The 13,772-nt window shown below is 42.3% G+C and overlaps 1 protein-coding gene across 1 annotated transcript; it reads left to right on the plus strand.

Moving 5' to 3' along the window:
- The first annotated feature begins 2,624 nt into the window (after positions 1-2,624).
- Positions 2,625-3,623, plus strand: LOC128054752 (olfactory receptor 10G3). The gene has a single exon (XM_052647326.1). The coding sequence runs from the start codon at positions 2,625-2,627 to the stop codon at positions 3,621-3,623; it is 999 nt and encodes a 332-aa protein (XP_052503286.1).
- Positions 3,624-13,772: the final 10,149 nt, after the last annotated feature.

Here is a 13,772-nt window from a genome sequence, read left to right on the forward strand (position 1 = left end):
CCCTTAGGTAAAGGGACTATGTAATTTACTAGGTGTAATTCAGTGAGACCTATTGCAGGATAAGTGTGCTCCATCAAATTCTTCTTGCTCTGATTCAAAACTTAGAAATATACTGTACGTTTGATTCCTAACTTGGTTTCCAGAGGCCTTGGTATTAGTAAGTAGTTACTCTGATTGGCAAGTAAACCATTTCAGTCATGGGAGTGAGATCTCCTGTTATAAACTAACAAACTGATTCTTTGATTTCCCTTCCGAGCTTATTCAAACCAAGACTACCGTTGGGCACAGTCGTGAATTTTTCAAGGATGTCACTAGTAACAAACTTTCTGCACCTTCTGAAGTTGGGAATTGGGAAGAGGGGCCATAACTGTAACCTTGGCATCTGGAAGAGTCCTGTGGTTGACTTTTTGAAGTTCAATCATCACTGCTTTCCTGCAACTAAAATATTTTAAAAGTCACAACTGCTCTTCCAGTCACTTGGGAAAAATGGGGTAGAAGGATTTCCTGCTTCTTTTCTTAAGTTCTATAAAGAAAGGTTAAATAATGAGGGTTAACCTTTGATAGAGCATAGATACAACAGGTTTAAGGTCAAGCATTCATTGTAAAGATTTTTGAGTATAACTACCTATTATTTGTCATTGTCAGAATTGGATCTTGAGTTTCACTCCCCATCTTAGTAGCTTCAATAGGGAAATGAAAACATAGAGGAGCAATCAAACATGCTCAAAACCAAGAGGTAAACTGATGACCCAGATGCATTATAATACTGTATTCACTTTCAGGATTTTCTTTCAGCAGCAGGACTATCTGTCCATGGTGTCTTATTCAAGCATTGCCACTTCTCAGCTCTTTGTATTCATATGAATTGGAGCACAGGTGTGAAGGTCAGGGGACTGTTAATCAGAGAGCTCCTGACATTCCCTGTTAATCAAACTCCCTTTCTATTGCTCCAGATCAAAATCAACCAACTCATTTCCATTTCTTTCTTTCTTTCTTTTTTTTTTTTTGTTACCCCATGAGGCACGCAGGATCTTAATTCCTCAACCAAGGATTGAACCTGTGCCCCTGCCTACGGAGTGCAATCTTAACCACTGGACTGCCAGAAAAGTCCCTCACTTCAATTTCTTTGACACCTAACCTCAACCCATGAGTTTAGATTACAAGAGAATCATACAACTATGGAGAGGTTTTCTTTTAATTTTTTTAAATTTTTAATTAGAAGGCATCACCGACTCAATGGACATGGGTTTGGGTGGACTCTGGGAGTTGATGATGGACAGGGAGGCCTGGAGTGCTGCGGCTCACGGGGTCGCAAAGAGTCAGATACGACTGAGCGACTGAAATGAACTGAACTGAACTGAGAGGATAATTGCTTTACAATGTTGTGTTGGTTTCTGCCATACAACAGCAGGAGTCGTCTTAAATATACATATGTCCCCTCCCTCTTGAAACTCCCTCCCACCCCCTACGCTATCCCACCCCTCTAGGTTGAGCTCCCTGTGTTATCCAGCAACTTCCCGCTGGCTGTCTATTTCACATATGGTAATATATAAGTTTCAGTGCTACTCTCTCAGTTTGGCCCACCCTTTCCTTCCCCTGCTGTGTCCACAAGTCTGTCCTCAAACTCTGTGTCTCTATCCCTGCCCTGCAAACTAAAACTTATTAATCCAACCCTTTTCTTCAGGTGGGGAAATGTCAATCAAGGGGTTGGACTGAAAACTTGAAATAACTCTTCCACAATGAGGATCATTTTCTCTGTTCTAGCCGTTGTGCTCTCATCCTGCTCCTCTCATTTTGCTTGTCATCCTCACTTTTTCTTTAATCTGATGTCTCACTACAGCCATGCCTCTTTGTTTCTTGCTCTCTTCTCTTCCTTTACCGCATGCCAAAGCAAAAGTATAATATACAAGGAGACTGAAATACATAGGACCAAGAACCAACCACACCGTTTCTCATATGCTTACAGCCTCATCAGCATTCTTTTCCTTTAATCGAAAACAACTTAGAGAGTAGACGTGTGTAATATCCAGCACTGTCACACTCAACTAGCCATTTAATCAATCTATTCTATTGTCTCTCCTACAAAAGGAAAAAGGAATCTTCTCATTTCCTGCCTACCTCCTCCCCAGTCTATGTAAGTTTCTGTCCTGGAAGAGATAAGAATGAGCCCATGGCTTCTGGAAGTTTCTGAACTGGCAGACCATCCAACAGAACAAATATCCTTTCCCACATGCGTTGTTTTCAGTTAACCCTTAATCTTTGACCAAAGATTTCCAGATGCAAGCACCTACAAGCAAACTCTTTCTGTAAAGCTCCAGAGAGTAAATACTTTAGGCTTTGCAGTCCAAACACATCTACTCAACTCTGTCATCATAGCACCAAAGCAGCTACAGACAATAACGTAAGTAAGTGAGCATGGCTGAGCTCCAAAGAAACTTTACTTACAAAACACGCCAACCAGTGCCGTGGAACTTCTCCCTGTTTGTCATCTCTCCACATGAGAGAAACTTCTGTGCCACTGTGCTGCATTTTTATCTTTTCTTTCTCTTATTCCTCCTCACTTCCCTCTTACCTCCATGATAACTCCTGTTTTGTCCATTCTCTAGGTAAGATCTCTGCAGAGGATGGAAAGAATCAATAGCACATTGTTGACTGAGTTCATTCTGACAGGAATCCCCTACCCACCTCAGCTAAGGACGTTTCTCTTTGGGTTCTTCCTGCTGATCTACATCCTGACTCAGCTGGGAAACCTGCTCATTCTAATCACTGTCTGTGTAGACCGGCAGCTCCATGCTTGTCCCATGTACATCTTTCTTGGTGTTCTCTCCATCATTGACATGGGCATCTCCTCTATCATTGTCCCTCGCCTCATGATGAACTTCACTTTAGGCCTCAAACCTATCCCATTTGGTGGCTGCATCGCCCAACTCTATTTCTATCACTTTCTGGGCTCCACCCAGTGCTTCCTCTACACCTTGATGGCCTACGATCGGTATCTGGCAATATGCCGGCCCCTGCGCTACCCCATGCTCATGAATGCTAAGCTGAGTACCTTGCTTGTGGCTGGAGCTTGGGTGGCAGGATCCATGCATGGGGCTCTCCAGGCCATCCTAACCTTCCGTCTGCCTTACTGTGGGCCCAACCAGGTAGATTACTTCTTCTGTGACATCCCTGCAGTTCTGAGACTGGCCTGTGCTGATACATCAGTCAATGAGCTTGTGACCTTTGTGGACATTGGGGTGGTAGTTGCCAGTTGCTTCTCGCTGATCCTCCTCTCCTACATACAGATCATTCAGGCCATCCTGAGAATCCGTACAGCTGATGGGCGGCACCGCGCCTTTTCAACCTGTGGAGCCCATGTAACCATGGTAACTGTGTACTATGTACCCTGTGCCTTCATCTACCTGAGGCCTGAAACCGGCAGCCCCCTGGATGGGGCAGCTGCCCTCTTCCCCACAGCCATCACTCCTTTCCTCAACCCCCTCATCTACACTCTGCGGAACCAAGAGGTGAAGCTGGCCCTGAAGAGAATGATAGGTGGCCCAGGGACTAAGAGTGAGGTTGGAAAGGATCGGTCCCCCACTGGAGGACCCTTCACATTTACAATTTATTCTAACGTTTAGATTTCAGTGAGTTTTTTTTTTTTCCTTTTTCTCTTGCATGTAGCCACATAACACCAGTACAACAGGATTAAATACAGTTAAAAGTAAAATACTTTGTAGCAGTTCCTTAGTGTCTTTCAGATAAACAACCTTCAGCTGCTACAAGAGTGGGGAGTGAGGCTAAGACCATTAGAAGGTAGCTTGGCACATTCAGACATCCAGAGGATTGGCATACGGAAAACATCCAATGGGCCTTTTGACCCATAAGCACATTGCTTACCCCCTCATAAGAGGAATCATAGTTCTTTTATTAGGAGAATGTTCTTCAGTTCTGTTCCACCTGTATGTATGGATATATATATATATATATATATATATATATATATCTCTTAGGAGCTAGTGCTAGGGAAAAAACTGTAGGGATTTCTTGGTGGTCCGGTGGTTAAACAATGGGTGTGGTTCGATCCCTGGTCAGGGAACTAAGATCCCACATGTGGCCACCAAAAAATAAAAAGAAGCTGTAGATTCCCTGCCGTGTGCATCTTTACAGGCCTGACTTTGAGGACATACTGACGCCCCTATGGAATGTGAAGAGGAACTAAAGTATTTAGCCTGCCTTGCCTGCTGAAGAAATAAACCTCCTCTTAAACTGGTACTTTCACAATCCAAAGCAAATTAAAAATCCAAAAACAAGAATACAATTAAGTCTCCCTAAATGACTCAAATATTCAGCTCAGTTCAGTCGCTCAGTCATGTCCAACTCTTTGAGACCCCATGAACCGCAGCACACCAGGCCTCCCTGTCCATCACCAACTCCCGGAGTTCACCCAAAGTCACGTGCATCGAGTCGGTGATGCCATCCAGCCATCTCATCCTCGGTCGTCCCCTTCTCCTCCTGCCCCCAATCTCCCCCAGCATTATGGTCTTTTCCAATGAGTCAGCTCTTCACATGAGGTGGCCAAAGTACTGGAGTTTCAGCATCAGCATCAGTCCTTCCAATGAACACCAGGACTGGTCTCCTTTAGGATGGACTGGTTGGATCTCCTTGCAGTCCAGGGGACTCTCAAGAGTCTTCTCCAACACCACAGTTCAAAATCATGAATTCTTTGGTGCTCAGCTTTCTTCACAGTCCAACTCTCACATCCATACATGACCACTGGAAAAACCATAGCCTTGACTAGATGGACCTAAGTCGGCAAAGTAATGTCTATGCTTTTGAATATGTTATCTAAGTTGGTCACAACTTTCCTTCCAAGGAGTAAGCGTCTTTTAATTTCATGGCTGCAGTCACCATCTGCCGTGATTTTGGAGCCCAAAAAATAAAGTCTGACACTGCTTCCACTGTTTCCCCATCTATTTCCCATGAAGTGATGGGACCAGATGCCATGATCTTCATTTTCTGAATGTAGAGCTTTAAGCCAACTTTTTCACTCTCTTCCTTCACTTTCATCAAGAGGCTCTTTAGTTCCTCTTCACTGTCTGCCATAAGGGTGGTGTCATCTGCATATCTGAGGTTACTAATACTTCTCCTGGCAGTCCTGATCCCAGCTTGTGCTTCTTCCAGCCCAGCATTTCTCATGATGTACTCTGCTTATAAGTTAAATAAGCAGGGCGACAATATACAGCCTTGACGTACTCCTTTTCCTATTTGGAACCAGTCTGTTGTTCCATGTCCAGTTCAAACTGTTGCTTCCTGACCTGCATATAGTTTTCTCAAGAGACAGGTCAGGTGGTCTGGTATTCCCATCTCTTTCAGAATTTTCCACAGTTTGTTGTGATCCACACAGTCAAAGGCTGATTACCCAACATCAAAAAATAAAGCTCAATATGAAATTTCCTCTTAAAAGAAAATAGTACAATTAATTAGGACAGCAGGATAATGTATCCAAATCCATATTCCATATCAAAATTAGATTCATGAGGTTGACAAGATTTCCTGGAGTTGACATCCGGTTCCATTACTTCATGGGAAATAGATGGGGAAATAGTGGAAACAGTGTCAGACTTTATTTTGGGGGGCTCCAAAATCACTGCAGATGGTAACTGCAGCCATGAAATTAAAAGATGCTTACTCCTTGGAAGAAAAGTTATGACCAACCTAGATAGCATATTCAAAAGCAGAGACATTACTTTGCTGACTAAGGTCTGTCTAGTCAAAGCTATGGTTTTTCCAGTGGTCATGTATGGATGTAAGAGTTGGACTGTGAAGAAGGCTGAGCGCCGAAGAATTGATGCTTTTGAACTGTGGTGTTGAAGACTCTTAAGAGTCCCTTGGACTGTAAGGAGATCCAACCAGTCCATTCTGAAGGAGATCAGCCCTGGGATTTCTTTGGAAGGAATGATGCTAAAGCTGAAACTCCAGTACTTTGGCCACCTCATGCGAAGAGCTGATTCATTAGAAAAGACCCTGATGCTGGGAGGGATTGGGGGCAGGAGGAGAAGGGGACGACAGAGGATGAGATGGCTGGATGGCATCACTGACTCGATGGATGTGGGTGTGAGTGAACTCCAGGAGTTGGTGATGGACAGGGAGGCCTGCCATGCTGCGATTCATGGGGTTGCAAAGAGTCAGACACGACTGAGCGACTGAACTGAACTGAACTGAAGCAATGTGGGCAAACTGTGTGCAGTATCTCTGGTTTCAATCCCTTAGCATCTCCTTAACTTATGCTTCTGCCTTACTGTGCAGCTTTTTGTATTGAATGATTTCTTTATCCATGTGATGAAATCATGCTATCTATCAATATAAAGCAAACTCTCTTGGTCATAGCACAGAGTCAACAGTTTGGTCATGTTAATGTTTATCTCCAAAGGACTCACAAATTCCTCTACTTCATATAGGAGACAGAACACTAACTGTTATCCATTGGATGAAGCTGATCCACACAATTTCCTAATATTCTGTTCAGAAAACAAATGCCTTTGAGGTCAATTCCCTCAAATTAGAATATTTTTTGTGAAATATCTTAATCCTCAAAAATAATTAACAAATAAAGTGGTTGAATTGTGCATCACAAAAATAAGCTTAAATCTGTAGCTCAGGAACTAAAAAAATTTCCCAAGGCTATTATACGTCTTGTTCCTGTTTTCCCAGGTGCTTACCACAATTGCTATCATAGCTGTTGTCTTAACAATTAACAAAATAACATTAAAGTGATCTGTAAATGTATAACAAAAATACTGATCAACATGAACTAATACTGAAGCAAACATTTGTTTAAAAAGTAGATTGGGCACTGTTATGAATTTGTTAAATTAACACTTATTAAGTGGACCACAAGGTGCCAGATTAAAAACCATGGTTCAACAACAGAACACACAGGGCTTGAAATAGAGAAGTTTATTATTACTCACAGGTCCTGGAGACAGTACCCAGCAAGACTCAAGGGGCCATACGGGGAGGGCAAGGCAGAATGCAGATAGAGAACGACATGACCTAGGGCATATGCCTTTATTCAGGTTGGTGTGTAGAGTGTTTGAGGTTCCAGGCTAAGGCCAGATTAATAAATTCAAACCAAAAGGGGAGAGTTTTGGGAAGCCACATGTGGTTCTCATTTAAAGGGCACATAAGGGGAAAGTGCTGGAGGCAAGACAGCTGGTTGATCATTAGGGTGCTGGGGGAGTCATACCAGGAACTTCAATTTGGTTGTGACTCTGAGGGCTCCTATCTATAGAGTATATCGTCATGTGAGGGGCCAAGAGTCAGTTTAAGGTTATTGTCGGCTACCTGGCCATTGTACATTGGACTGTACAATGGGGCAGTCATTTTGTAAAACAGTTTGGCAGTTACTAAAAACATTAAAACTAGAATTACCATATGATCCAGTGATCCCATTTCTGGGTATATATCTAAACGAGTTGAAAGTAGGATCTCAAAGATATCTGTACACCCATGTTCGTAACAATATTATTCACAATCACCAAAACGTAAAAACAACCCTTGTGTCCCTGAACAGATTTTGTTTGGATAAGCAAAACGTGATATACACACACCGTGGAATATTATTCAGCCTTTTTTAAAAAAGGAAATTATGAAACCTGTTACAACATGGATGAATGTTTAAGGCATTATGCTAAGTAAAATAAGCCTGTGACAAAAAGACTCTTATATGAGTCTATACAAATTCCTCTTATATGAGATCCCTAAAGAAGTCAAATTCATGTAGACAGAAGTAGAATGGTGGTTGCCAGGGCCTGAAGGTAGAGGAAATGGAGAGCTAACAAAATTTCAGTTTTGCAAGATGCAAGGAATTCTAGAGATTTGTTGTACAAGGTAAATATACTTAACACTACTGAACTAAACACTTAAAAATAGAAGCTGGTAAATTTTATCTGTATTTTACAATTAAAAATAAAATGTAAAATCTTTTAAGGAAAGGGCAAGAGGAAAGGGAAAGAGGAATATAGATGAGAAAGACCATATGTCCATTGAAGCTAGCTGAAGGTAGGAATTCATTCTATTTATTCATGTGTGTTTCAGTTCACTCACTCAGTCATGTCCGACTCTGCAACTCCGTGGACTGCAGCACACCAGGCTTCCTTGTCCATCACCAACTCCCGGAGCCTGCTCAAACTCAAGTCCATCAAGTCAGTGACGCCATCCAACAATCTCTTCCTCTGCCATCCCTTTCTCCTGCCTTCAATCTTTCCCAGCATCAGGGTTTTTTCCAATGCGTCAGGTGGCCAAAGTATTGGAGTTTCAGCTTTAGCATCAGTCCTTCCAATGAATATTCAGGACTGATTTCCTTCAGGATTGACTGTTTGATCTCCTTGCATTCCAAGGGACTCTCAAGAGTCTTCTTCAACACCACTGTTCAAAAGCATCAGTTCTTCAGCGCTCAGCTTTATTTACAGTCCAACTCTCACATCCATCCATGACTACTGAAAAAATTATAGCTTTGACTAGACAGACCTTTGTTGGCAAAGTAATGTCTCTGCTTTTGAATATGACATCTAGGTTGGTCATGTGTGTTTGGAAATCCTCATAATAAAAGTTTTTTAAGCCATAGTCCTGAAAATCTCAGGAAGAAGGTTTCCAAACTGAGGGGAAAGCTAGTACAAGCCTCCAGGATAGAAAAGAGTTTGGCATGTTTGAAAGGAAAGCAAATGTTGTTGAACTGTAGTTCCTGGGGGGACAGAGTACATGATTACACAAGGGTCAGCTCATGTAAAGCCTTGGAAACTATGTAGGAAGTCTGGATTTAATTCATCAGCAGCTTAAAACAAAGCCCATTTATTAGCTCATGGTTTTATAGGTCACAAATCCAAAGCATAGAAGGAATTGGTTCTCTACTTAGGATGTCACAGGGCTAAAATCAAGGAGTTCCTGAGTGGAGTTGCTGGTTGTCATCCTAGCTCACATGTCAGTTCCTGGCAACTATAAGACTTGGGTCCCTGTCTCCTTGTTGTCTGTCAGATAGAGGACATTCTCAGCCTCTAGGGCATTCTCAGCCCCCTGCCCAAATTCCTTGCCACAAGGCCCTCTCCATCTTCAAGGCCAACAATGGAGACCCGCCCTCACTTGGAATCCCTCTCATGCTTTGAGTCTCTCTCTCCACGAAGAATGCCTGATTGCCTGAAGGCTTACCTGATTAAATCAGGTCCAAAGGTGATAATCTTCCTATTTTAAGATCAACTCATTTGGAGCCTTAATTACATCTGCAAACTCCCTTCACATCAACACCTAGAAGAAATTTTGATTGTGTTTGATTGAATAACTGGGAGAGAGTATACATACCAGAGGGCAAAAATCTTGGAGGTCATCTTAGCCAGGTACTTAAAAACTTCTCAACTTTCTCATTTTCGTACTGGATAAAATGGGTGATTTGCTAGAAATCAGCTGCAAGAGGCATAGTTACCTGCCTCCAGCTGTGGCATCTTTGGGGATACTGCAACATTGGAAGGGCACTGTCCCCAGCCAGTGAAAGTGCAGTGAAGCCACCTAGGGTCAAGCTGTTTCTGCCCAACTCTACTTTAAGCAGCTTCTGCCCCACAGCTCTCATTGGGCTGCCTGAGACTTTCTCAGAACTGCATGGCAGTCTAAGGCTCTTCCTACCCAGCCTTGCTTCCTTATCCCTCTAGGTCTGCTATTCTGACTCATAACAGTCAGCTTCCTAGAGAACTTGAATTAAAATACCTGACAATAGAGAAAGATGGAAATAAATAATACCAAGTGGAAACCTCAATGTCATCTTCCCTCTCTTGAACAGTAAAAGTATATTTTCTCACTGGGATGTATATACTAGCTTATTTCTTTCTTGAAAGGAGATCCCAGTGACACCTCCATGACTGCCACACCGAGGATGTACTCACTTCTACAATTTTGGAATGTGTTGTGGAGCAATTTACCATCCATTGTTGACATAAACTATGCCTGCAACTGTAACTCTTCTATTGTCCACCTTGGTGAGTAGGCAGAGATCTGTATCTGTTTTGTTCACCACTGAATTTTTAATGGAAAGAAGAATGCTTAGAACATAGCAGATGCTTAATAAGTTTGTCTAATTAATGAATAAATATAATTAAATCTCTTACCCCTTCACTTTATAAAAGAATACTTATTACCTCTCCTATCCTTCCCTCCATCTCTCTATCTTCACCTCCAGATTTCTGGCATCTGTGTTTTTTAATTGTCAAAGTTGATAATATTTTTATTCCATTCCATAACCACCAGTAGACCTTCATTACTCTGTTTATGATAATTCCAAATATATAAAACCACTAAAAATAATTTACCTAAAGAGTATTACATTCAGTTCTGTTCAGTCGCTCAGTTGTGTCCGACTCTTTGCGACCCCATGGACTTCAGCATGCCAGGCCTCCCTGTCCATCACCAACTCCCAGAGTTTACTCAAACTCATGTCCATCGTGTCAATGATGCCATCCAACTATCTCATCCTCTGTCGTCCCCTTCTCCTCCTGCATTCAGTCTTTCCCAGCATCAAGGTCTTTTCAAATGAGTCAGTTCTTCGCATCAGATGGCCAAAGTATTGGAGTTTCAGCTTCAGCATCAGTTGTTGCAATGAATATTCAGGACTGATTTCCTTTAGGATGGACTGGTTGGATCTCCTTGCTAACCAAGAGACTCTCAAGAGTCTTCTCCAACACCACTGTTCAAAAGCATCAAGTCTTTGGTGCTCAGCTTTCATTATAGTCCAAATCTCACATCCACACATGACCACTGGAAAAACCATAGCTTTGACTAGACGGACCTTTGTTGGAAATGTAATGTCTCTGCTTTTTAATGTTGTCTAGGTTGGTCATAACTTTTCTTCCAAGGAGCAAGCTTCTTTTAATTTCATGGCTGCAGTCACCATCTGCAGTGATTTTGGAGCCCAGAAAAATAAAGTTTGTCACTGTTTCCATTGTTTCCCCATCTATTTGCCATGAAGTGATGGCCTGCTGCAGGGTTGGGGGCACTGAGTGGTAGCAGTGTGTGCTGGGACCTTTTGAAGGAGGTTGCCATTATCTTCATTACCTCCACCATAGTTTGGCCCCAGGTTAATAATAGGGACGGAACACACCCCCACGCATCAACAGAAAGTTGGATTGAAGATTTACTGAGCATGTCCTCACCCATCTGAATAAGACCCAGTTTCCCCCTCAGTCAGTCTCTCCCATCAGGAAGCTTCCATAAGCCTCTTATCCTTCATCAGAGAGTAGACAGACTGAAAACCACAGTCCCAGAAAACTAACCAATGTGATCACATGGACCACAGTCTTGTCCAACTCAATGCAACTATGAGCCATGCCGTGTAGGGCCACCGAAGTTGGACGGGTCATGGTAGAGAGTTCTGACAAAATGCAGTCCACTGAGAAGGGAATGGCAAACCACTTCAGTATTCTTGCCTTGAGGACCCCATGAACAGTATGAAAAGGGTATTACATTATGACTGTGTAAAAACTGGTCAGTTAAGAATGCTGGGACTACACATCGTAATTGGTTATCTTCCTTATTCTCTTGCTCATGCCTCTCTCCTTGAGTTTTTACAAATTTTCAGTCATTATATCATCTAAAGGATTCTCTTTTTGTCCCCAGAGGACCTCTGCCCTCCAGTTTGGCATCATAGTGTGGCTCAGTGGGTAAAGCGTATGCCTACAATTCGGGAGACCCGGGTTCAATCCCTGGGTTGGGAAGATCCCCTGGAGAAGGAAATGGCAACCCACTCCAGTACTCTTGCCTGGAAAATCCCATGGACTGAGAAGCCTGGTAGGCTACAGTCCATGGAGTCGCAAAGAGTCGGACACGACTAAGCGACTTTCCCTTCCTTAGTACCCCAGCCAAGAATTGGGCCCATGCCCCCTAAAATGGAGAGTTCTAACCACTGGGCAACCAGGCAATTCCCTCTAGTGACTTTAATATTTTATATTTTATATACATTATTATATACATTTTTCTACAATTTGCTATCCCACACACACACACATTATAGGCTTCCCAGGTAGCTCAGATGGTAAAAAAAAATCTGCCTGTAATACAGGACATCCAAGTTCAATCCCTGGGCTGGGAAGTCTCCTGGAGAAGGAAATGGCGACCCATTCCAGTATTCTTGACAGAGAATTCCATGGACAGAGGAGCCTGGCAGGCTACAGTGCATGAGGTCTTGAAGAGTCAGACACAACCGAACAACTAACACTTCACTTCTTTGAGCAACCAACTGTTGAATGACAGCTCTCTTTCCTTTCCTCCACATTATAAAATATAATGTTCATTCCTTCAGGTTAGTACATATGGTTCTAACTCATTCTTTCTGAATAGCTGTACAATATTACTCAGGATGATTTTCATAATTTATTTAATCATTCATCTTTGTGGATATTAGAGTGTTTTGAGTTTTTGTCACTATGAACAAACCTGAAATAAACATCTAAATACATCTAAAAATACCCTTACATATTATTACTTTTAGTACAGACAGGTTTTATTTATTTTTGGCTAGACTGGGTCTTCCTCACTGCGCAGGCTTTCCTTTAATACCGCAACTCTCTCTAGTTGTGAGATGAGTGCAATTGTGCAGTAGTTTGAACATTCTTTGGCATTGTCTTTCTTTGGGATTGGAAAGAAAACTGACCTTTTCCAGTCCTGTGGCCACTGCTGAGTTTTCCAGATTTGCTGGCATATTAAGTGCAGCACTTTTACAGCATCATCTTTCAGGATTTGAAAGAGCTCCACTGGAATTCCATCACCTCCGCTAGCTTTGTTCATAGTGATGCTTCTTAAGGCCCACTTGACTTCCCATTCCAGGATGTCTGGCTCTAGGTGAGTGATCATACCATTGTGGTTATCTGGGTCGTGAAGATCTTTTTTGTATAGTTCTTCTGTGTATTCTTGTCACCTTTCTTAATATCTTCTGCTTCTGTTAAGTCCATACCATTTCTGCCCATCTTTGCATGAAATGTTCCCTTGGTATCTCTGGTTTTCTTGTAGAGATCTCTAGTCTTTCCCATTCTATCATTTTCCTCTATTTCTTTGCATTGATCACTGAGGAAGTCTTTCTTATCTCTCCTTGCTATTCTTTGGAACTCTGCATTCTAATGGGTATATCTTTCCTTTTCTCCTTTGCCTTTTGCTTTTCTTCTTTTCTCGGCTATTTGTAAGGCCTCGTCATACAACGATTTTGCCTTTTTGCATTTCTTTTCCTTAGGGATGGTCTTGATCCCTGCCTCCTATACAATATCACAAACCTCTGTCCATAGTTCTTCAGGCACTCTGTCTGTTAGATCTAATCCCTTCAATCTATTTGTCACTTCCACTGTATAACACAACCCACTCCAGTACTCTTGCCTGGAAAATCCTATGGACGGAGGAGCCTGGTAGGCTACAGTCCATGGGGTCACAAAGAGTCAGACATGACTGAGTGACTTCACTTTCACTTTCACTTGGATGGTCTAGTGGTTTTCCCAACTTTCTTCAATTTAAGTTTGAATTTGGCAATAAGGAGTTCATGATCTGAGCCACAGTCAGCTCTCGGTCTTATTTTTGCTGATTGTATAGAACTTCTCTATTTTTGGCTGCAAAGAATATCAGAATCAATCTGATTTCAGTGTTGACCATCTAATGATATTCATGTGTAGAGTCTTCTCTTGTGTGGTCGGAAGAGGGTGTTTGCTGTGACCAGTGCATTCTCTTGGTAAAACTGTTAGCCTTTGACCAGCTTTGTTTTGTACTCC

This window comes from Budorcas taxicolor, chromosome 10, assembly GCF_023091745.1.
Source record: "Budorcas taxicolor isolate Tak-1 chromosome 10, Takin1.1, whole genome shotgun sequence".
Lineage (NCBI taxonomy): Eukaryota > Metazoa > Chordata > Mammalia > Artiodactyla > Bovidae > Budorcas > Budorcas taxicolor.

What these genes read in the sequence shown, in the direction of transcription:
- LOC128054752 (XM_052647326.1), top strand. Translation starts at nt 2,625, where the DNA reads ATGGAAAGAATCAATAGCACATTGTTGACTGAGTTCATTCTGACAGGA.